Source organism: Thalassophryne amazonica, chromosome 8, assembly GCF_902500255.1.
Source record: "Thalassophryne amazonica chromosome 8, fThaAma1.1, whole genome shotgun sequence".
NCBI classification, from domain to species: domain Eukaryota; kingdom Metazoa; phylum Chordata; class Actinopteri; order Batrachoidiformes; family Batrachoididae; genus Thalassophryne; species Thalassophryne amazonica.
Genome location: NC_047110.1, coordinates 73,686,804 through 73,710,029, shown reverse-complemented (window position 1 = coordinate 73,710,029; position 23,226 = coordinate 73,686,804). Strand labels below are relative to the sequence as shown.

At 40.1% G+C, this 23,226-nt stretch overlaps 1 protein-coding gene across 1 annotated transcript; it reads right to left on the bottom strand.

The window, feature by feature from the left end:
• Window positions 1–1,670: 1,670 nt before the first annotated feature.
• On the bottom strand, window positions 1,671–19,573 carry neto2b (neuropilin (NRP) and tolloid (TLL)-like 2b). Its single transcript, XM_034176657.1, has 12 exons — window positions 19,562–19,573; window positions 17,912–17,968; window positions 15,393–15,548; window positions 12,927–13,175; window positions 12,776–12,823; window positions 12,544–12,671; window positions 11,152–11,253; window positions 9,556–9,682; window positions 9,130–9,243; window positions 2,636–2,766; window positions 2,452–2,544; window positions 1,671–2,370 (listed from the first exon to the last, which is right to left on the bottom strand). Exons 1-12 carry the CDS (start codon window positions 19,569–19,571, stop codon window positions 1,912–1,914), a joined length of 1,674 nt encoding a protein of 557 aa, XP_034032548.1. The 5' UTR covers window positions 19,572–19,573; the 3' UTR covers window positions 1,671–1,911.
• Window positions 19,574–23,226: the final 3,653 nt, after the last annotated feature.

Below are 23,226 nucleotides of genomic sequence, written 5' to 3'. Positions count from 1 at the left end.
ACTTAACCACTGATACAAAACTGATTTCAACAAAATAATTTTGTTTACCAAAAAGTAAAAGTTTTCCCACAAAATAAATAAATAAAACATTAGACATGTTGCTTCATTTGTTTCTTGCTTTAAAACATCCCCATGGGTTCATGTTTGTGACAAAAATGGTAACATATTTGTGTCTATCAGATCTAAATGAATGCAGTCAGCTCTTCGTCCTGCTTACCACCTCTCAGCGTCTGGTTCTCCAGGTCTTCTGGTCAACCACACATCTGCTTCTCCCCATTTCGTCATTCACTGTCTCACTAGCTATCTCCAATAAATCATATTGAGTCATACCTGCCTCTCTGTATTTATGTCTGCACTTGAGTGCACTTGTCCAGTGGCCAATTAACATTAAGCTTTGAACAGAACTTTTGATCCAGGCTTTGATACCGATTACTCCTCTTTGATTATTGTTTGCTGAACTTGAGGAATCATCTTTGATTCAAATCATTCAGCTTTGATTCTGATCACTCATTTTTATCTTGATTATGTTGATTTGATCTTTATGTCATAACCTTAGTTTTCCTTTGTGATATCATGGTGCCAAAAGGTTAGGGTTTCCTTGATGTCATCATGAAAAAATGTTGAGTTTCATTTGCAGGTCAAAGGGATCAAATATTAGGTTTGCCTTCATGGTGTCATGGGCAAGAAGTTAGGTTTTCCTTTATGATATCATAGAGACAGTATACAGTATTAGGGGTTCCTGTATGATATTACTTTATTATATCATCAGGCAAAACTATTGCATTTCCTTTGCCATAGGAGAATAATATTAGTTTTATATTAGCCTTTATCATATCATGGGGGGGGGGGGGGGGGGGGGGGGGGTTCATTGATGATGCCATGAGGCAAAAATTTCTTTCATGATATCAAAAGGAAAAAAGACCAGATCAGGTCAGATCAAATTAGTCTAATGTTACTTGATTAGTTACCTTCAAGTTAACCATCAGTACTTAATCAGTTACTGTTACGAGGTACTTTAATAACTGAGTTACCCAGTTAGACCAACTTTGTTTCCAGTTAGTTTTATAGTTACCTACAATCCATTGTCATGGTTCTGGTCTCTGTGTGCATTTCCTGTTTTATTTTGGTGGTCATATTTTCCTTGTGTAGTTTGTTAGCATTCTTCCTATGTGTTTCTGCTCAGAGTTGTCTCTCACCCCCGCCCCCAATTAGTTCCTGGTGTATAGTGACGGTCTCCACCCTCCTCCTCTGCTAGATTGCCTTGTGTTGTAATGCCAAGTCTTCCAGTCTCCCTTGTGGTCTCTTATGTTCTCGTTGCCAACCTATGCTGCCTGGCATTGACTCTGCCTTCTAGCCTGCTCCTTTGGACCCTGCCGTATGGTTTGGTTAGCCCTGTGTGCCTTGACCTCTTGCTTGCTTAATCGACCTTTGCTTGTGTCACCTCACGGATTGGACTGCTGTTTGGACTGACCTCTATGTATACTCTGACCCATGCCTGACGCAACTCCACATTACATGGAGAAATGTGGCAGGGGTGGAATTTGAACCCGGAACCTTCTGCATTGAAACCAAGCGCATTAACCACTTGGCTACCACCCCTAAAGGGCATTCTATCAATGTACCTGTTTATTTCTCTGGAAAGAAATAAACAGGTTGCTCTCCAGTCATAACACCTATAAGTTATTTTATGAAAATAGTCACTTTGTTACTTCTATATATTATTATATTACTTCTATGTATCTGCCCCAGACTATAATGTATCAGTTAGTCAGTGAAGTGTTAAATGACAAAGTGTTGGATTTAGAGTCTCCTGGCTTTGTCATCATTCCAATAAATGCCCATGGTTCTGCTTGTATAATGTGGCACTAATTTACATGTCATTCTTGTCTTCGTCAGTGCAAATATTTCTGTTCAAAAGTCCATAGATAAGGATCTATGCTGGGCCATTATATAGTTCCCTCTTCTGCTTCCTGCTCTGTGCATGTTCACAGCATACCTACCATCCTCCTCCTCATCCTCCTCATTGTCATCCTCTTCCATCACTCTATCCTGGTGGTCCAGTGATGTCTCCCCTATACTGTGATGCCCGTGTACCTGACCTGCTTTCATACTTGGCCAGCTTTTCTTCCTCAAGCTGCTGCTAACATCTCTGAATGGAGGTAAGGATCTCTGGAAGTCCCCTCGGAAATTTGGACCTTCTAATGATTCTCTGCATGTGAGCGGTGCACCTTGGCTGGCTTTGATGGAGTTCACAGATGCCTGGGAACCACAGTGGTGTTGGTGAACACAGCGCGAAGCTGATGAGAACCTCCTGAGTGCTTGCAGGGACTGCAGTTCCTCTGATAACTCTCCAAGGTCTCTGGACATTTCCTAATGAGTACAATAAGTCATTAACAGTTTTTAGCTTACTTTCAACCATGAAAAGTTTCAAGAGAAAATCACAATGTTCACCTTCTCTCTGAGTGTAAAGAGCTCATAGTGAGGTGGCTCCAACATGCTCTGGAAGTCACCCCGATGCAACAGCTTATTCTTACGCACTAACACCTTGGAAAAAAGTGCAATTGATGGATTAGCAATTTCATCACCAAAATACTGCACAATAATAGAAAAGATATATGTTACTATTGTTTTATACTTTTTTACGTGGCTGTTTGACTTGCACCAGGATTGAGAAAATGAGGAGTAACAGCACCACTCCGGTAGACACACAGATTACTGTTGCCTGGGTTTTTGTGATGTGCTGGAAAAGACTTGTGGTCTTACTCTCTAGATGATGGAAATAAAAGTGTCACAGAGAAAAAAATATGAGAAACAAAAGCCAACAACAGCACCTCTCCCTCTTCAGCTATCATACAGCTTATGGCAGGAACTGTTAAAATCATTCACAAATATCCTATATGGTGATTTAAATCCACTTCAGTCTGTGCTGACTGTTGTGTACAATTGCTAACAAGCATTTATCAATCTAAAAATCATAGTTTCAAAAGACTTCCATTTGCATTTTCAATGCACAAGCTGAACCAACAGTTCACTGTCGACGAATTACACTCCAGTAAACACACAAAAAAAATGATAAAATGTGCCACCAAATCCTCAAAATGACCTCTACCGTATATACTGCTACCACCTTCTTGATACCTACCAACAAGAAGTAGAAAACAAAATTTAAGAGATAAACTGACTCGACAGTGAGTAGTAGGGGAAACTGGGGCACGGTGAATCACGGGGCACAGTGAATCAGTAGCTCTATAGCTATATCTACAAAACTACATATATATTTGCAGCAGTTTTATGCATAAAGACATAAATTAGTGTTTTGTTTTTGTAAACATTTAGGGTAAAACTAAATGTCAAGTGAAGTCAGTTTTTTCCTATCAAAAGTAAATTTTGTGGATATCAGTGTTTTTGTATTTATTTCTCACAACAGAGGAAAGGTGACCAAAAAAATTGTTATTAGTTAGAAGATGACCCCGTCCAACTGATGAGCATGTGTTATGTCTTCTCCAGACTATCAGCTACGTATTTGATAACATGACTTATGTGTGTCACATGCACCCAGGGCACAGTGAATCAGTCTAGAAAGTGATTTACTAAGCCCAAGTAGCAAGTGGATGACAAATATTACATGTTGAAGCTTATACATTTATTTTTCTGTGAATTATTTCTATAATTTGTGTATATAAAAACTGTTTTCACATTTGAACAGAAATTATGACACTTGTATTTATAATAGTTTCTAAAGGACTTATATCACTATATAAGACACTCACACATTACATAGCTGATTTGCTGGATTATAGGTTGTATATGCATCAGTATATATTTAAGAATTTTGAAGAAATCTTTATAATCATGTGTTTTTTCATTATATTCTAAGTTGATTCACTATGCCCGGGACATTGATTCATTGTGCCCCGTGAATTAGTGTCTGGGGCACAGTGAATCAAAAATCTTAAAATCGATTTTAAACACCTGTAAATTACACTTGGGGAGAAATAAATAACACAGCCTTATAAACAATAACTCGTTGTATTAAATCCACAATAGAATGACCTAAACCTATGCATAATGTGTTTCTGCTGCCACAAAACGTCATTTCTGATCCACTGTGCCCTGGTTTCCACTATACATTTTTTCACATTCCAAATCTTTTATTGTGTAAATGAACTGTGTTGGAGTTGAGTAACTTGATTTAACACTGCAATAGAGCTGATATCTACTATGGATGGGATGAGTTCAAATATGGAGGTTAAGGTTGCAGAGACCAAAGTGAAGGTCACAGGTGGTGCAGTGGTTGCATTTAATGAGCCAGAGGTGGCCCATGGTATAGGTGATATGCAGCGCCGCCGTTCGGCATAAGCAGACTACGCAGCCTGCGTGGGGCACCAACCATGTTGCACTTATTTGCAGGGCCTCCAATTGACTGAAAAATGTGTTGAAATTATTACATTATTACCAGTCATGCCGGTGTTACTCTAATCTAACCACTTTTTTTTTTGTAACGAGTAATCTAACGCGTTAATCTTTCCAAATCAGTAATCAGATTAAAGTTACTTCTCCAAGTCACTGTGCGTTACTATTATTTTTGCATTGTGGGTCGACAGCAGCATTAAACTTGGTCCGTGGGCAGGAGGTCGGGGTTCGACTGAACTGCCCACTTTAAGCGAGCTGTGAGCTTTAACTGCACACCTGCACTGACCTTTACCAAGTCATTTTTATGCTTTATTTTTCTCCTTTATTTAGAATTCTGAGCTGAGCCGCTCCGTATCGTCTCGTTAAAAACAGCTGATCCTCCGCGACGTGTCAACAATTAACACTATTTTCCACTCAAATGCACCTAAACTCTCTTTCTGAGGACCACATGATGTGAAAACACAATAAAACTTTCTTACCTGTAAATCTGATCCTGTTTTCTGCATAAATAAATGTTATCCATTCTTTGTGCGCAAACGCCAAAGCAGGGGCGAATCTAGATGGAATGGGGGCGTGGGGCAGGGATGTGCCCCCCCCCACAACACCCCTAGATTAAAGGTCCATTTTTGAAGCCGTTTTTTTTTACTACAACTACTAATACAACTTAAAATAATAATAATTTTGACAAGTAAAATGTTTATAGAGAATTTAAATGCTAGAAAAATGTTAGAATTTAATAGTTACATTTATAAACAATGTAGATTAGAAATTGCAAGTTTTACTGTTACAGTGCTGTCAACAGTTAAATATGAGGTCAAGAAAGATTATTTTACTTTTTATAAAACAAGTATTTATTTTCACTGAAGTCAAGAAAGGGTGACTATAAAGTGAGTTTTGGCAAAACAGGTATCATTGTCATGTTGAGGTGGCAGAGGGTTGTTGTCGGCAGCTGGGAAAGTAACTAAAAAAGTAACTAGTAATCTAACTTAGTTACTTTTACAATTGAGTAATCAGTAAAGTAACTAAGTTACTTTTTCAAGGAGTAATCAGTAATCAGTAATTGGATTACTTTATCAAAGTAACTGTGGCAACACTGATTATTACATTTCAAAATCAATATGAATTATTTATGAATAGGCCCATCGTTTTTGTCGTTAAACATTGTGTAGGCCCCTACCCCATTACTTAATTGGGGCAAATTAACAGTTTTTTTGCCTAATATAAAGCCCCCATCCACCCCCGCCCCGATTCCCTGAAATGGTACAGCCCTGTTTGCGTCTTTCTCTGTTCGCTGTGTCGCCTAACTAGGGTTGCCAGATGTGACGATTTCCAGTCCAATAAATGCTCAAAAGTGCATGGAGGCACTAAATCCTGCGCAATTTGAACTGATTTTTAAAATGTGTGTGGCAATTCTATACAAAAAAACTCGTCCAGTGCCATATTTTTACCTTAAACAAACCAGTTGGATGGGAAAACACCCAATTTGGCAACCCTGCGCCTAACTGAAGTAGCACTGCTAGCCCACATTCGATTCTGACACGAGACAACAAGTTGCCACTATTCCACAATTAAACAATGAAGCGACAGCAGGAGTCTGGAGCTGAAAAATGGAGGAAAAAGAAACAAAAAGATGATGCCCATGCATCCCTTGCTGGTAAGTACGTGTTAAAGGTTTAAATTGTTTTGATTACTTAATGTTCAGTGGTGCTGCTTAAGCTAGGTTGCGTTGGCTTTGCTGATTTGATGTAGCTTTGAACGCTAAACTTAAACGCTTTAATAAATAGTAACGGTTTGAGTAGAACTTTTGTGTGTGTGTGTGTGGGGGGGGGGGGGGGTTCTCTTGTATGGGGGTGGGGGGGCCTCCCTGACCAGTTATGCTTAGGGCCTCCAAAACCTTAGCAGCGGCCCTGGTGATATGGGTGGTGGTGTCAGGTGAAAAATATGAGCAGGTGCATCATAAGAGGGGAACATGTTTGGGACTCATCCTCCCCCCTTTTTTTTTTTCCAGAAGTGTGCCCTCTCACCAGCCCACAGTGAGAAGGACTTAGTGACTGCACCTGATGCACAGCCTGTCAGGGGCCACAAAGATGGTTTTGAAGCAGAAATTGTTGTGTGGGCCGCCAGAAGAGGAGGTACTGCTGGCCCACCACCAGAGGGCGCCCTGTCTGGAGTGCGGGCTCCAGGCACCAGAGGGCGCAGCCGCCTCACAGGAGCAGCCAGGGTGACAGCTGACACTCATCACCTGCAACAGCTGTTACCAATCATCTGATCAGCAGGGGTACATCAGCAGGACGACGTCTCCACCTCTTTGCCGAGATATCGTTCTACCTGGAAGGTAGCATTCTTAGCTAACTGTGTGACAGTAACCTTTTGTGACTTTTGTGCGTTGTATAACAGACTCCTTTTCCAACGAGAGGTGGAGGTAGTTTTCCTGCCGTGCGGATTGCTGGGTGCAAACGCGCCCACATTTAATTGTTTCTTTGTTCCTCGCCAGCAGTACCAGGTCCGACACGCGGAGGCAGTGGCCACCTGGGAATTCGGGACTTGGCGGCTCCAGTATTCCCGGGGTCTGGTGGCGGAGGAAATCGTGTGGTTCCGGTTCTGCTTTGGACAGACGTCTCCTATCTTCGAGCCTGCCCACACGACACCTTTTGTGATTTGGCTTTTTGTCCATTGTTGTAATCTGTTGTATTTGTTGTGCCCATTCACAACAGTAAAGTGTTGTTATTTGACTTCCTCCATTGTCCGTTCATTTGCGCCCCCTGTTGTGGGTCCGTGTACCTACACTTTCCCAACAGAAATACAAACTTCCTCTCTAAATCCTGATGCGTTTGTGAAATTAAAAATGGTTTAAACTGTAAACCTTGTAGGTTGTGTTTGACCAACATGTTTTGTTTTGTTTTTCTGTGCATGAAATTTAGTGTGTGAGGTGCTGCATCAGTAAGGAGGTGAAGCTTCTACCAGCTTTGGAAAAAACATATTTATAATCATCATCATATGTGGCTGTGCCCGTGTTTTGCATTTTGCATATAAGTAATTTCTTTCTTTGCTTACAATTTAAACCATTTTTAATCTCACAAACATACCAGGATTTAGAGAAGAAGTTTGTATTTCTGCTTCAAAACCAATTCTACCAAACACATTTTTTATGAGAAGACTGAGGGCTTAAGACTTCAGTTTTATCACAAAATACGCACACATCACATCTTGTTAGGAGGTAAAAGTAGTTGGTAGTATTTAACATTAAATTTACTAGAGCTGGCCCTGTCTAGTTCAGTAGGGTCACAGTCCAAATGTCAACAAAAATGAAACTTTAAATCCATGATTTTGGTATTAGTGGTGAAGTCTGGATCAGAATTTGATCATTGAATGCATTTGGTGACAAAGCATTGGAAATGTTTCATTACGTCCGCCAAGTACGTAATATCATCAGCATTTATTTATTTGTCTGCCTGTTAGCAGGATTACGTCAAAACTACTGCACGGATTTTGATGAAAGTTTCATCACAGATGGATATTAGGCAATGGAAGACTCCATTAAATTTTGCAGTGGATTGGGATCAAGATCCCAATTCTGGATAATTTCTTATATTTTCACCATGTCAAGGATAATCTCAAATCTGCTTGATGGATCTTGACAAAATTTAAATCAGTCATTGTACAAAGGAAGACCCTGTTAGTGTTGGATGTTGGTAGTGATCCAGATCAATATGCAGGTTCTGCAGCAGAAACATTCAACATCACGATGTAAAACCAAGATAAGGAAAACACTATTTTGTTTCAGCTTGTGAAGTACTGTAAGTATCAGATTGCAACACCTTACTCAGTCAGACCATTCTGGATCAGTATGCAGCTATTGCATTGTGTTGCGGAATCCGGATCCAGGTAAAGTCCGGGCCACAATGTGAATCACATATCTTTTATTTTGAGTCCTCCAACCCTTGGCAGACGTCAGAAATCTCAGCTTACTCTTGTTTATTATGTCCACCAAGGTACATAATAAAATCAACTGCATTTATTTATTTGTCTGTCTGTCTGTTAGCAGGTTTACATCAAAACTACTGCACGAATTCTGATGAAATTTTCATCACAGATATTAGTACATGGGAAACTTCATTAAATTTTGGAGGTGATCTGGATCCAGATCCAGCTTCTGGATCAAGATTCATTCTATATAGACTTTGAAGGATTACGTCAAAACTACTTTGCGGATTTTGACAACATTTTCAACACAGATACATATTAGGCCATAGAAGAATCCATTACATTTTGGAGTTGTTCTGTGTCCGGATTCTGGATCAAGTTTCATTTTATATAGTCTTTGAAGGATTACATCAAAATTACTTCACGGATTCTCACCAAATTTGTACCACAGACAGATATTAGGGCATGGAAGATTCCGTTAAATTTTGGAGGTGATCCAGATTCGGATTGGGGGACGTCAGAAATCTCTGATTGCTCTTGTTTATTAATTTTTTAGTCTACACAGGGGGCTGTATGAAGTTTTGAAAATGTCACCACTGTACTGATAAACGCTTGTTAACAATCACAAAAGCTGTCAAAGACTCTTTGGTTTGAGGAGCATGATGTGATCTGATTATAACCACAACCCAAATGGAATGCAGGTACAGCTAGCACCAAGCCATTTCTAATACAACACAGTCCATCAGATTTTCAACAACACAATCACAGGCTGTATTGGCACAACTGGAGTACCTATGCAGTTGCTTTCATCCCATGGAAAGACACAGTTTTGTATGCCGTTGCACACAAGAGAGGTGTTGATGCACATGTTAGTATGGCAAAAGAATGTGCTGCCTATACAGGGTGCTGAAACACAAACACAAGTGGGTCAGTGTGGTATTGACTTAATAAAGCATCCAAAGCACTGATAAAGGGAAAATGTTCTGAAAATCATTGCCTGTATTTCTGTGTTAATTCCAAAAATTATTTTATAACCAAGAATTGTTTTTTTCTGTTTAATAGACGATGAATCTTAAATGCTTTTGACCATTGGCACCAATGGACTTATCATTCAAATGCACTTCGTGTGCAGAGACACACTCAGACCACATAACAGTGTGCCTGCAGAAAAGGCTAAATGAGAGAATTTTGGGGGAAAAATCTGGAAAAGAAACTCACGGTCTTCGAAAGACGTGAACAGCATCCGGAAGCGGCTGAGACGGCTGGTCTCATCAGCCCACATCCTCACTACTCCCACACCCGTGTCCAGCGTGAGGTCTGTAGCTACTGTACTACAAAACCTGGCCTGCAAGAGACCACACATTGTTTTCTCTTACAGCATCAGATGTGTCGTCTCATTGAGACCAAGTTCTATACAGCAATTGCTAAGCAGTTCTGATGTGATTATTGTATTTAAAAAATAAAATTGTGACAAGATAATATACATGCAATAAACCTTAATGTGCAGCAAAAGCAGAAACTCAGAAGTGATGATGTCATACAACACTGTGAGTACATCAAATAAAGCAAGTTTAGTTTTACAGTTTGACTCAGTGCAGACAATATTTTAACATACACTCAGTGTACACTTTAAGTGGAAAGTGTACCTAATAAATTGGCACTGAGTGTATGTCCTTTGCTATCATTAACCTTTTGAATTGCTACTCACTGAACTTTCATTGACAAGGTTCTACAAACTCTGGAGAGTCTCGAACTCAGACAAGAGATCAGAATTTTGTGACATACAGTTAGGTATGTAATTATTTGGAAATTTTTGTCACCTCTGTATGCAAACACAATGGAGTTTAAATTAATTGAGATGTAAGATTTTAGTGTTAATTCAACTGGTTTTACAAAAATATAGTATTAACCATCTCAAAATTGCATTTTCAGAGGCTGTAGGTAATTGGACAAACCAAACACAAAGATTACTTTTCATACAAATCATCACTTTTACAGCGAGTTTTTTTTTTTTTTAGACAAGATGGTTACATGAACATTTCCAAGTCATTGATTATGTCTTGGCATTCATTTACACCAATCATTAAGAATGATTTTTATTCAAGAAAACAGATCAAGTCTTGGCTTCTCAGAGTCTCCAATGTGCTTTCGAGCAAACTGTAGCTGGGATTTTATGTTTATTTGAAAATCTTTCAGATCCAGTTTATTTCAATTTATTTCATTTATATATCGCCAAATCACAACAAAGCTGCCTCAAGGTGCTTCACAAAAGTAAGGTCTAACCTTACCAACAGCCAGAGCAAGCACACAGGTGACAGTGGTAAGGAGAAACGCCCTCTGATGATGTTGAAGAAGAAACCTCAAGCAGACCAGACTCAAAGGGGTGACCCACTGCTTAGGCCATTCTACCAAAAATGTTTATTATACAGAACACAACACAACAATTGATGAGAGTCCATGCAGGCACCCAGTCCACAGTCAGGGGGGTTGGGAAGGGTGGGTCCTACAGCGGAGTCTGCCCCGCATCCACCACAGAAATCATCCAATCCAGCATGTGGTTCCAGGCACATTTTGGACAGAGAGAAAAAGAAAACAGAGTCAGTCGGCCAGAAAAACTACACTTAAGGTATCATCTGTCAGCATTAAGCAACAGGAAAGCAAAAGAAATGCTATGGTGATCACCAGCCACTAGCCCTAAGCTTCACTAACAGACCCAGACTTTAGATAAAGTTGAGGCTGAGACCTGCTCTGTTTACTAATAAAACGAATCTTTCGCTATGCCACTCCACAGGGGATAATGTGGGTGATAATTACCTTTAGATCCTCAATGGCATTGCTCCCATCATAAATAGCCACAAAGTTCTTCTTACATTCATTTGAATTTTCCAACTGGTACTCCAAAAACCGCAGGTAAATCTGCAATACCCAAGAGACATGTATTTGTTTCCTAAATCTGCTGCCCTTACATCCATAAAAAGAATCAAGTCCTGTTTAAAGAAACACTGCAATACGCGTGACTTAAATCTGTTCTGGAGTCTATGTGAAAGAACATCACAGTATGGGATGAAATATACAACACAATGTGGAAGTAAATGTGGATAGAATGTGTGGCTGGGGATGGTGCCACAACTTTGCACTGGAACTGCAATTTAGTGAAGGCTGACTCAACACATCGCTCTGAAATGTTTCAAAACCTTTTAACACCCGAGTTTCAAAAGTTGTTCCAGAGATTGCATGAAAGGAAAAGGTTGGCTGCTGTGACGCCACCTAACACTGGCACCTGCTGGACAGATCAGGAATGTGCATCTGTGTCAAATTAGTTAATTTTTAATGGCTACGTTGCTTGTTTATACTGCTATATGGAGCGCGCACACACACACACACACACACACACACACACACACACACACACACACACACACACACACACACACACAAAATGAAAACAGACTAACATTGGAACCTAAATATACAATGTAACCATAAAATGATTTAATAAAACAAGTTACATTAAGTATTAATTATAAGATAAAGAACAAAAGTGTGTTTTAAGATTTATTTTCAAAGATTCAGCTTAATTTGACTTTTCCTCTTTCCCCACGCAGATTATTCTGCAAGACTGGAATCAACACTGTCTGTTGCAAAGTTCTGTATAATACACATAGTCATGCTTCTCTGTGTGTATTTTTGAGATGTTAAAGTAAATTTTGACAGGTGCATTACTGTAAATATGGAAATACATCCAAAAATGCCAGTATGTCATGTACTGTATTTGAAGAAATTTCCATCTAATTGTAAAAAAAAAAAAAAAAGTTATTATATTGTTCAAGTTAATGACACAACTGAGGGAGTTGATTTAATGGATTTGCTTCTATTTGTACTGTACCCACTTGTGTACAATACAGTGTAAAGCCTAGTCATCTGTATATTTCTGGTTAGTCTTCAACTGAATGTTTGATAAAAGAATAAATAAACCCATCTTGAGCATGTTTTTGTGATATGAAGCTGCACTCCACATCCTTCTTGTTGATGTGGAACTTTTGAAAAGTACAGATAGTTATGGACTTGATCTTAATGTCATGGAGTTTGATGTCTCTGGAGCTCCTACTCCCCCTCAGACCCATATTGCCTGATATGATTATCTGAGGCTAATCTGCTGTTGCACATTAGTTTTTCTGCAAGAATATAACACAAGGCATGCCATACCCTGTTGTTTCTTGGGGCTTGTATAGTCCACATGCAGTCCACTGGTTGGTCTGGCATCATTTTGTATTCCTCCACCACCTGATTAGAATGGATCACTCCGTCAGCTCCGGACACCTCAAACTGGCAATCTGATGCAGGCACCGACACGAATAAATAAATAAATATGTGAGGATATGATTAACATGTATCACACGAACAAAAAGATGTATAATTAAAGTAGACTGAGCTTCACCTGGGATGGGATTTAAAAGTCCTCCCACATGGAGATGGAATTCAGGATCTTTTGAAAATGTTACATAACCACAAAGCTTCTTTTAGTAAAGCAGAATAAAATTCAGTAGACACAGAAGACGCAACAAACCATCACAGAGCATCTTCATCACCTGCAGTGAAGCTGTACTGGACCTGGAAGCCAATCCCCTCCAGTTCTTCATCACTGAAGAAACGGATCCACATGAAGCGCCCACTGGAGTAGACAAGCCCAGGATTGGCGGCGCCACAGAATCGATTGATAAATGGTGAGAAGCTGAAGGGCCCATCTCGTACCTCAACATGGTCAAAACGACATTCGAATGATGCCTCAATGTAAAAGGTCTTATCAAAGAGCAGCTCTATCCTCTGGCGGGGCTGAGCTGTGGGCAGTGGGTGACATGTCACAGAAGTAACTCAAAAATATGACAGGAAAATGTACCTACAGTGTAGTATTTCAAAAAGAATTGAATTTATTATGTTGTTGCATGTCAGGATGATGATATGGCAACTCCAAAAGTTTAATTTTGTCTTTTGAGCCTTTCAGTTGTGGAGTTGCTTTCATGCACAAACTACCATCACACCATTTGACTGTAGGTGTGGTTTTTCATAGACTTCTGTGCTTGGTTTACTTCAGATGTAATTCCCATCCATCCATCCATCCATCCATCCTTCTTTTGAACTATGTTATTCCATTGAAGTGTCACAGGAGCCTACCCAGTGGACACTTTGCAAGAAATGGGGTACCTCCTGGACAGGCCACAGTCCACCGCAGGGCCAACACATACTCACCTGTCTTTCAAATGCTTCTGCTTCCATAAATGTTTTGAGGAATGTTATCTTCAATTCTTTTCGTTACATCTTGGATCAGGCCTAGATGTAGGCATGGACAAAGGTGGGTGGAGCTACTACAAACGAGCATCTTGCCCACCTAATCAAAATGAAATTTAAAATTGAAATTGAACCAGGTTAGTGCCATTGACATTAAAATCTCTTTTACAAAAGGAAACCCGAACAATTTTTCTTTGAAAGTTTCCAGTCCACCTAACTTGCATGTTTTTGGATGTGGGAGGAAGCCAGAGCACCCAGAGGAAACCCACACAAACATGGGGAGAACATGCAAACTCCACACAGAAAGGCCACAGGTGGGAACCATGACCTTCTTGCTGTGAGGCAACAGTGCTAACCACTAAACCACCATGCTGCCCAACTCAAGAATTTTTTTTTGAGATCAGGCAATAAAAAACAGCACCCTGTCAAAGTCCTCCCACGATCAACTTACTCTTATCGTGTTCACACTCAGCTACTGACTGCAGCTTGACACAAACTCCTATTTTCTATTTTGATCTGTTTGTTAATCAGAAAGACTTATTTTTCAAACTGCAGAGCGTCATCACATTTTTTAATTTATGAACCCAGGTTGCCCACCGATTTCTACTGGCCCACCTTAACACAGCAGGCTAGAATCGGCCCTGGATGAGTCCATCACTGTGACTTTTGGAAGGTCACCTGCTTCAGGTGGGTTGCAATTATTACAATTTTTTTGTCCATTTGGAGATGTGATTGGAGTCCATGAGATGGATAGATGTCAATCACCTTCTTCTTCTTCTTCTTCATTATTGTGTGGTAGTGTTTGAGACCTTTTAACCAACTTTGTTCTACTGAAACAGTTCTATGTAAATGGTAAATGGACTGCATTTATATAGCGCTTTTCCATCTGCATCAGACGCTCAAAGTGCTTTACAATTATGCCTCACTTTCACCCCGATGTCAGGGTGCTGCCATACAAGGCGCTCACGACACACCGGTAGCAATAGGGGATTACAGACCTTGCACAAGGGCCCTTAAGTGATGTTCCAGTCAGGCGGGGATTTGAACTGAGGATCTTCTGGTCTCAAGTCCAACACCTTAACCACTAGACCATAAGTGTCAAACTGATTCCAGAAAGGGCCAAGAGGGTGCAGGTTTTCTTTGTAACCACCAACTCCACCAGATGATTTCACTGATGAACTCCTTGGCCCTTTCTGGAATCAGTTTGACGCCTATGCACTAGACCATCACCTCCCCCAATATTTAGCCAATGAATTGATTGAACGAGGCTGGCGGCAATCCCTCCTAAATGTGTCTAGTCCTTTAGAACCCAGCTACCCATGTAGTTTGGTAAATTAGTTTATTTAGTAATTTTGGGGCAACATTATTTTCCACAAATGCCAAATATAGTTGATAACAGTTTTGCTTCTGTCATTAATAATATCGACACCCCTGCGATAAACTGGCAGCCTGTCCAGGGTGGACCCCACCTCTTGTCTAATGACAGCTGATAGCACCCCCCATTGAACCTTAATTGGAATAAGCAGGTATAGAAAATGAATGAATGGATGGTGAATATCATTTACAACTGTAATTTTCAGTCCACCCAGGTTACATCGGTTTTCTGTAAAAATTTTGGTTGAAGGCCAGTATTAGTATGACATACACTCTATTGAAGGTGGAAGAACAAGGTTAATCCATTTGGGTTTGAGATCAACAGATGAATATGAAAAGACCGCATGGAGTGAAATCTTACTTTACACTGGTCTCAGATGCATGCTGTTGGTTACCTTCCAGTATGTACAGGCACTCCTTGTTGGGAGGGTACATATTTGGGTAGTTTGGTGAACTGAAGGTTCCACCATCTGTGCCTCGTACCCAGTTTCCACACTGACGAGAATTCTGTGGCCTTCCAGTGGGCTTGACTGCTCTTGATCCTGTACCATCTGCATAAGTATCAAGATATTTTGTCCTGACTGAAAAACAAATTTTTTTTAACCCACTGTCTGCTTACATCATTCATGAATTAGTCAAATCTGGCTCATAACATTAAGAATATATGTTATTTTTAATACTGTACTTTCTCCCCCATGAATTAAGGGTGTCACACAATAGTATACAGGACCTCCACCCACACAGGAAGGGACATGCACAGGAACAGGACAAGGACACTGTGCCACCAAGAGGTGAGAAGTGATCACTGTGACTGCAGACCAGCCATACACGGAAAGAAGGTACTCAACTTCACATGAGGTATAGGACAGAGACCCCCAGTGTCAACATCAAACAGAACCAAAATCTCACCAAGAGAGCAGGCCAATGCCAAACCAGAGGCAATCCACCGAAGAAAGAGCCATCAACACTTCTAAGCAGTGCTCTGTTCCGCCAGAGTTAAAGTCTTCACACCTGAGAAAAGTGGATGCCCCTACCCCAAATTCACCAGTGCAAAGCAGACCCACCTGGAAGGCAACCCATACAGCCCAGATGGGTTTCTCGACAGCCCCATAGCACACCTTCCCCTCCAGCTACCCTGTTCAACTGAAAGGGCTCCCCCCCCAAAGTCCACTGGTGAACAGCTGCATCACCATGTGGTACCTTGTTGCCCACACCTTGGGCCACTGCCTGGGGTAATGTTAGGGGCCACCAGGGGGCCATGGCCAGAAGCCCAAACATATGCCCGAGTTTCTGATTGGTCTACACGCATTACCAGCTCCCTTGCAATGGGTAGGAACAGAGCTCCTCACCCTGCAGATACTAGCTAGGCTCTCCCATCCTCACCACACACCTCCACATCCCCTTGCATGGGGCTTTGGGTTGTAAGTATATTGGATATTTTTGCCATGGCATCAATGGAGTACAAGCATGCAGGGTAAGAACCATGGGCAATGGGACATGGTTGCAGACAGCTTTGATGTACCCCCCCCCCCCCCACACACACACACACACACCCACACCCATAACCCAAGAATTACCTCGTAAGAAGTAGGTGTGTGAGTGCAAATGCTACTTAGATGTGTATATGAAGCAGATGAGAGCGTAGAAATCCTAATGAAGGGAAGAGAACAGACAGCAACCCACCACTGCAGATGAGGAACCAAGAGAGGCACCAGACAATCAAACCACCACCATATCACATAATTAAATAAATGCATGCATTCAAGATGACTGTAATGAACCATAAAACACTTGATGTTTAGACTACAATAGCTCAATCTAACTTAGGTGTTGTGTGTGTGTTCCCCTTGCCCTGTCTGTGTCTTTTGTTTTTGGATTTGTGTTCCAGCCCTTGTCTGAATACAGTTTATGTCTGTTGCCCATGCCCCCTTTTGGTTTTCTCTCTCTGTGTGTGTGTGTGTGTGTGTGTGTGTGTGTGTGTGTGTGTGTGTGTGTGTGTGTGTGTGTGTGTGTGTGTGTGTGTGTGTGTGTGTGTGGTTTCTCCATCATCTGTCATTCGTGTGGGTACCATTTGTGTGTGTGTGTGCGTGCGCCTGTGGTCCATGTCTGAGTCTTGTGTGTGTGTGTGTGTCTCCCCCTGTATGTCTTCTTTGTGATCTGTCTGCTGTCTGTGCATCCTTACACTCCCCAGTTCCTGCGCCATCATGTCTCTGTGTTTGTGCTCCTGTTGTGTCTCTCTGTTCTCCCATTCTCAGTTCTCCAAGTCTTTGTGGTTTTTGTTCATCTGTGTCGTTAAAAAGTCGTTAAAAAGCTCTCCACAATTTGTCACTTTACATTATTCTTTAATTGTTGCTTGCATTTGTCTTTTGGGTTGTCATTTGATCAGTGTCTGAGTTATCATTTATCATGCTGTCTTTTAGTTTCACTGTTGTTTGTGTATTTGGTGTTCCTTTTGGATTTCACGTCTCTCTGTCATTTCCTGTCCACTGTGATTTTTGCACCTGTCACTCATTAGTTCTCCTGCTTTTAAGCCACACCCATTTGTCTATCCTTTGTCGGTCAATTAACATTTCATTCATGCGTCATGGTGTTATGTCTCACAGTCTTTCCAGTGTTCACTATGTGTTGTAAGTACTCCATATGGTTAATCGTGCCCCTTGTTTTCAGCTATCATTAGTTTAGTCCTCTCAAACGCACCCCCAGTTATTCTCTGCCCTGTGTTTAGTGGTGGACTCTTTCGTTGCACCTGCTTGTTTTGCTTTTGCTCACCTTCCTGGATAATTAAAGCACTGTGATGTTGGTATTCTCAGCTTTGTGTCCTGGCTGCCTGCTTATTTGGGGTTCTATTTGACTTTGATTCCGCCCAATCATAACAATAGGCCTTCTTTCAAAGGATAGCAGACATCAAGCTTACCTCTTGGCTTTGGTGCCAGAGCAAATCCCTCCTCAATGAACAGGATAAATATCCAGGCTGCAGAAGAAATGATGAGGGAACACAGTTGGGGTGAATAAAACCAAAAGTGTGTAAGAAGGGATATAATCAGGGAAGCATGGAAACAGAAAGCTTAGCAGGATTTGTAAGTGTGTGTTTCTCGTGTCAATGCACTCAGTGGACTCCCAGAATGTATGTAACACCCCAGGGTCAAACTTTCAGAGGCTTGACTCTGACAGAATAAAAACATGCTGTTTCCACCATCTGCTCTTACTTTTTTTAACCTTGCATTCTCTTTTTTTAATCATATAAGTAAAACAGTAGATCAGAGTTATGACTGCTGTTCTGTCACTACACTTTGATAATCTGACCAAAACCTACGTTCTCTAATTTCATACATTCTAACACTGTTGTACTTTTTAAACAAACTATACATGTCAAATGAATCATTATTTCATCAGCTGACTGACAGAAAGTATTTGACAGTTATTTTGACTAAAAATTACAATAATTACAGTCGTCAAACTTATCAAACACAATGATATGTTTCTCATTTATATACAGCATTACTGTCAGGCAAATTGCTTTAGGTTTTAAATGCCACATTGGTTCCTAGGCTAATATGTTGGAACTGCTTTATTTTCTTTATGGTATATTTTTCAAATCACTTTAAAAAACTCTGTACCATATTCTGCAAAATGTATGACTAAAAGGAGGCTGTTAACAACAGTATATTTAAGATGAAATATTTCAGCATCAATGCTCTTGAAGAACACAAATGTTTGCAACAAATTCTGCAGAGAAAAATAGACTCTGCCAGGACTCAAATTGTGTCTGGCTCCAAATGAGTTATATGATGTGAAATAATCTCTGCCACAGTAAAAATGACTCATATTACAGCTGAACAACTTGCTTTAGCACTGTGACAGAGCTGATTTTACGCTACGATAGAGATTATATAACTCAATTTGGAGTGGGACCAAATGTCGTCATGGCAGAGTAAATTTTACTCTGAAAAATGTACTGTGAAAAAAGTGTTTATGTGGACTGGTCCTGATTTGATAATAAGTTTAGTTTTACCAGCATGATCCAGTATAACAGACTGGTATTACTTTGCCACCAACTTCTAGAAACACTCAGATATCAATGAAGTGCAGATGTGTTGCATTTGCAGCATTTTAAGAGCTGTGATTTTTTTTGTTTCCACAGTCTGTTTGGCATATGGAAAACACAGACAACCGTCAGAATCCTCCACTGTCCAGGCACAGAGCCATCACACAATGACCCAGCAAGGAAAATAGACTTCAAATCAATGACATGCTGATTGTTACTAATATACATTATTATTATTACACACACTTCACTTCAATAATATGAAATATTACAATACTGCAGCAAGAAAATTTTTCAAAACAAACAAGCACACATCTCGTTGATGCTCACTTCATGTTTCAGATCACACTGCAAACTGAAAATGTAGGCATGTTTAATCTGTAAAGAAAACTGAAAAAGATTACTGTGTTAAAGATTATGAAAGATTAAAGAAACACCCATTTATATTTGCCTCACTTCCACTCATCTCTAAGAGCAAAGGCACAGTTTCACAAAATACTTCAAATGTGTTCCACTCACCCGCATGCATCCTCTTTCTTATGCTCTGACTGCAACTATGCACACATCCTGTTGTCCATTTAGATCAGCGGCCTGGATTAGTGCATGTTAGAAAGAATGGTTTGCAAAATTCAACTCTCCCCTCCTCATCCTAATCCCACTGGTAAAAATCACAGAAGTGTCCAGGGGGCAAAGAGCGGATGAACAGATTCATCATCACTTTTCTGTGGTTGGAATTAAAAATACATTTGGCTGTTGTATTCCAGTGTGGAGATGATGTTCCTGCTGGATCAGCACGGGACTTTGTCCTCTTAAATAAACAGATGATCCTTCTGCGGCTGCTCAGTTTTAAGATTTGGTTCAGTTGGCGCTAGAAGGGTATAGAGCAGATTGCGCATGTGCATCATTATGCTTGAGTAATGAATATGTGATTATCGCCCACGGGACATAACTTGTTCAGTTTGGAGGCACTGCATCAGCACTGAAAATTCACTGCACATAAACCAGTGAACACAATGAAATTCTGTGCAGAGGAGAGAGCAGCGCACATTGTCGTTTAAAAAAAAATGCTTTTCTCTGTCACTCCACCATGAAGGTGTGACTGGTGATGCAACAGACAAAAGTTGCACTATGTACACAGTTTCTCCAATCACAATTGTCATGGGTGACCTGGTAGCTCCCCTCACCAGCTCCATTTGCATGCAGGAATTCCTCAATAGATAATGGGATATATTTTGTGAAAAGCTTTCTATTAATGCTGAAATTGTGTACAGAGGCAAAATTATAAAAATTACGTATGTCATTATCCAAGTATTTATATACCGGTCTGTATGACAAGTATCATTAAAAAGGGTAACGTATCCTTTAAAACAATGTCACAGTCCTCTCTTATCATTTCCTGTTTTTTTTTTAATGTTCCTCACCTCTGAGGATATTTAAAGCACTTAGACATATAGTCTTTGTGCAAGAACATCTTGTGTGCCATGCCAAGTCTTCCAGTGTACTTTGGTTCCTTGTGTTTTCTAGTTGCTGATCATTGACACTTTAAGTGGCAGCAAAACTATTTCCTCCAACATGCATGAATCATTTGTTTTCTGGCTGGATTTGGAAGGATTGTTGCTGTCTTATCCTGAGCCATGTGACATTTTGAACCGTAATAAGAAAGTGTGAGTGGTCCACAGCAATCTTCTATGAATGCCAGCTGTTACACTCATGACCAGATGCCACAGTTGGCTGCAGTCAGTTTGTTACTCTCTGATTGTCTCTCTTTCACTATGAAATACACACAAAGTGATTCACATGAAGGACGTAGCCATTTAGTTCAGCAATGATTAGTTCAACACTAATATGAGAAAAACATACTGTCCGATTTCTTTGTATTTAATTTGATAACATAAATGTGGAAAGATAAATTTTGCAAACAAGTAATGAAATTTACTCAACAAGATTACTAGTTCAGAAATATGAACAATATTAGGATTGTGATGCAACAATCAGCTCATGTGATAATGAGTCTGAGTCACAAACACAATATTGATGCAGCTCACTGATGACTTTTCACACACTAATTTATGTATTTATTTATTTATTTATTTGTTGTCAACCCTTTAACATATTTACTGAAAATCAAAAGTGCAAAAACCTCCAACCGTTGCCACTGTGACTGAGTTCTGACATGAAGCCAACAATGTGCCTACAAGTGGTTCCACTTAAAAATTCCAATTAGACATTGACCAAAATTACATTTCAGAATGATGAAATTCAAGTAGGATCTAAACTGATTATGGATTTTTTACATTTTGTGTGACCTTGACCTTGAAATTTGAACTGTGACCTTGAAAAGTGAACTCACTGTATTCTAGGACTCAATACACCACTTCTACACATCAGATTTAAATACAAAATATATTTTTTTTGGGGGGGGGGGGTCAACTATGACCTTGACTGAACTTTTGAAGGTCAAGGTCAAAGGTCAAAGCAGTCAGAAGGTATCTCCCGAAGAGGAACAATATGAGCCAAATTGGAAGTTCTATGGTGAGTAGTTCCAAAGTTATGGCTGATTATGCGATTTTCACTTTTTCCATGACCTTTGACCTTGAAACTTAAGCTATGACCTTTAAAAATGAACTCACGCTATTCTAGGATTATCTGAACCGTATGTCTAAATTTTATGACCATAGATGCAGAACTACCGTGAACCAGCAAATCCCTCACTCAGCTCTGGATAACATTCTGTATTGAATAACCTCATGACCTAAATAGGAAGATGATCCACCCACCCAGTGGGTGTCATGGAGTAGGGTCTGCAAAAATTTTGTGTGCCCAGCTCAAGTAATATAGTCTCTATCACCCAAAAGTAGATTTTGCATTCACTGATCCCATGACCTAATTATTATGCAAATCAGGTCATTGTTACTATGGTGAATATTTCTCCAACAGAGACTACCCATGCACTATGTTTGATTACTGTGGGCCCATGAGTGTTGGAGATATTGAACCCTATCTTGATGATCTATGGAGCACCGTCTTAAGTGCATAATGAAAGTATGTTTGGAGCGTGTGCAATTGCATGTTTCTATTTCCAGTGCTCGGCAAAAGGGTGAATTAACCAACAAATATACCAAAATAACCAAAACCAAAATAAACCATATAAACCAACCAACCAACCAACCTGTCATTAAGAAAAACATCTGGTGGCAGCAGGAACCACGCTATATCAATGGTGAACTCAGAAGTGAGAGGTTTTCTGGTGAGGAAAGCATCAAAGCATACAAGCGAAAGTAGCAATCACCCACCACAGCTCCCTGAGGTGAAGCATTCAAGGACCTTGTGGAACACATTCTCCTTCTCATTGTACTGTGACCTGTTTGAAAATGTATTCAGGTATTTTAATGAAAGAAATAACTTTGCTGAATTGCATGGAATTAACAAAAATCACAACATAAACATGAAATGCAACTGAAGCTTCATAGACAGAAATAATTTCTGAATTAAAGTGTCAGAAAAGCAACATTAACCACTATAAAGCATATTTCTATTGTCTTAGCAAAACATCGGCCCAAAGAAGTATTTTGTTCTTAAGAGTCAGGGCAGTAAAACTGATCAGACGAGTGTATGATTTATCAGCCCTATTTTTTCCTTGTACCTCATGAGGGCTGGTTTATGATTAATTGGCAGATTTGTGTTGTAATATGTGATAAGATACATTGCATGGGGACTGGTTTTACCAGTGAACAGAAAATGTAAATACAACTCTACTGTATGTACTGTTTAATATGCACAATGTTGTGATGACAGTTATTTTTGGCAAAAGAACATGCAACCATCAAGAGAACTAAATGAGCATAATGAAACCTAAACTGTTCACTTGCAGAGCCAGGACGATAATTATTTTAATTTGAGCCTTGACTAGGCTTATGATTGTTTTAAATTAAAGTCAAGCATTTAATTAACATCTTTAATTTGGCACAGTCTGGGATACAGCTGAATAAATCTGACACAATCTAGGTTGGAAACTTCATTTTTACATTTCATTAGAAAGCATGTGTTGTGTGGGCCGCTGAAGAGGAGGTACTGCTGGCCCACCACCACCAGAGGGCGCCCTGCCTGGAGTGCGGGCTCCAGGCACCAGAGGGCGCCGCCGCCGTACGAGAGCAGTCAGGGTGACAGCTGTCACCCATTACTGG

Bases quoted from the DNA above. Each gene is read 5' to 3' on its own strand.
- neto2b (XM_034176657.1), bottom strand. The intron at 13,176-15,392 runs GTAACCAACAGC...CACTGCCCACAG, and splicing joins GTGCCTGTACATACTGGAAG to CTCAGCCCCGCCAGAGGATA. The intron at 9,683-11,151 runs GTAATTATCACC...GGTCTCTTGCAG, and splicing joins ATGCCATTGAGGATCTAAAG to GCCAGGTTTTGTAGTACAGT.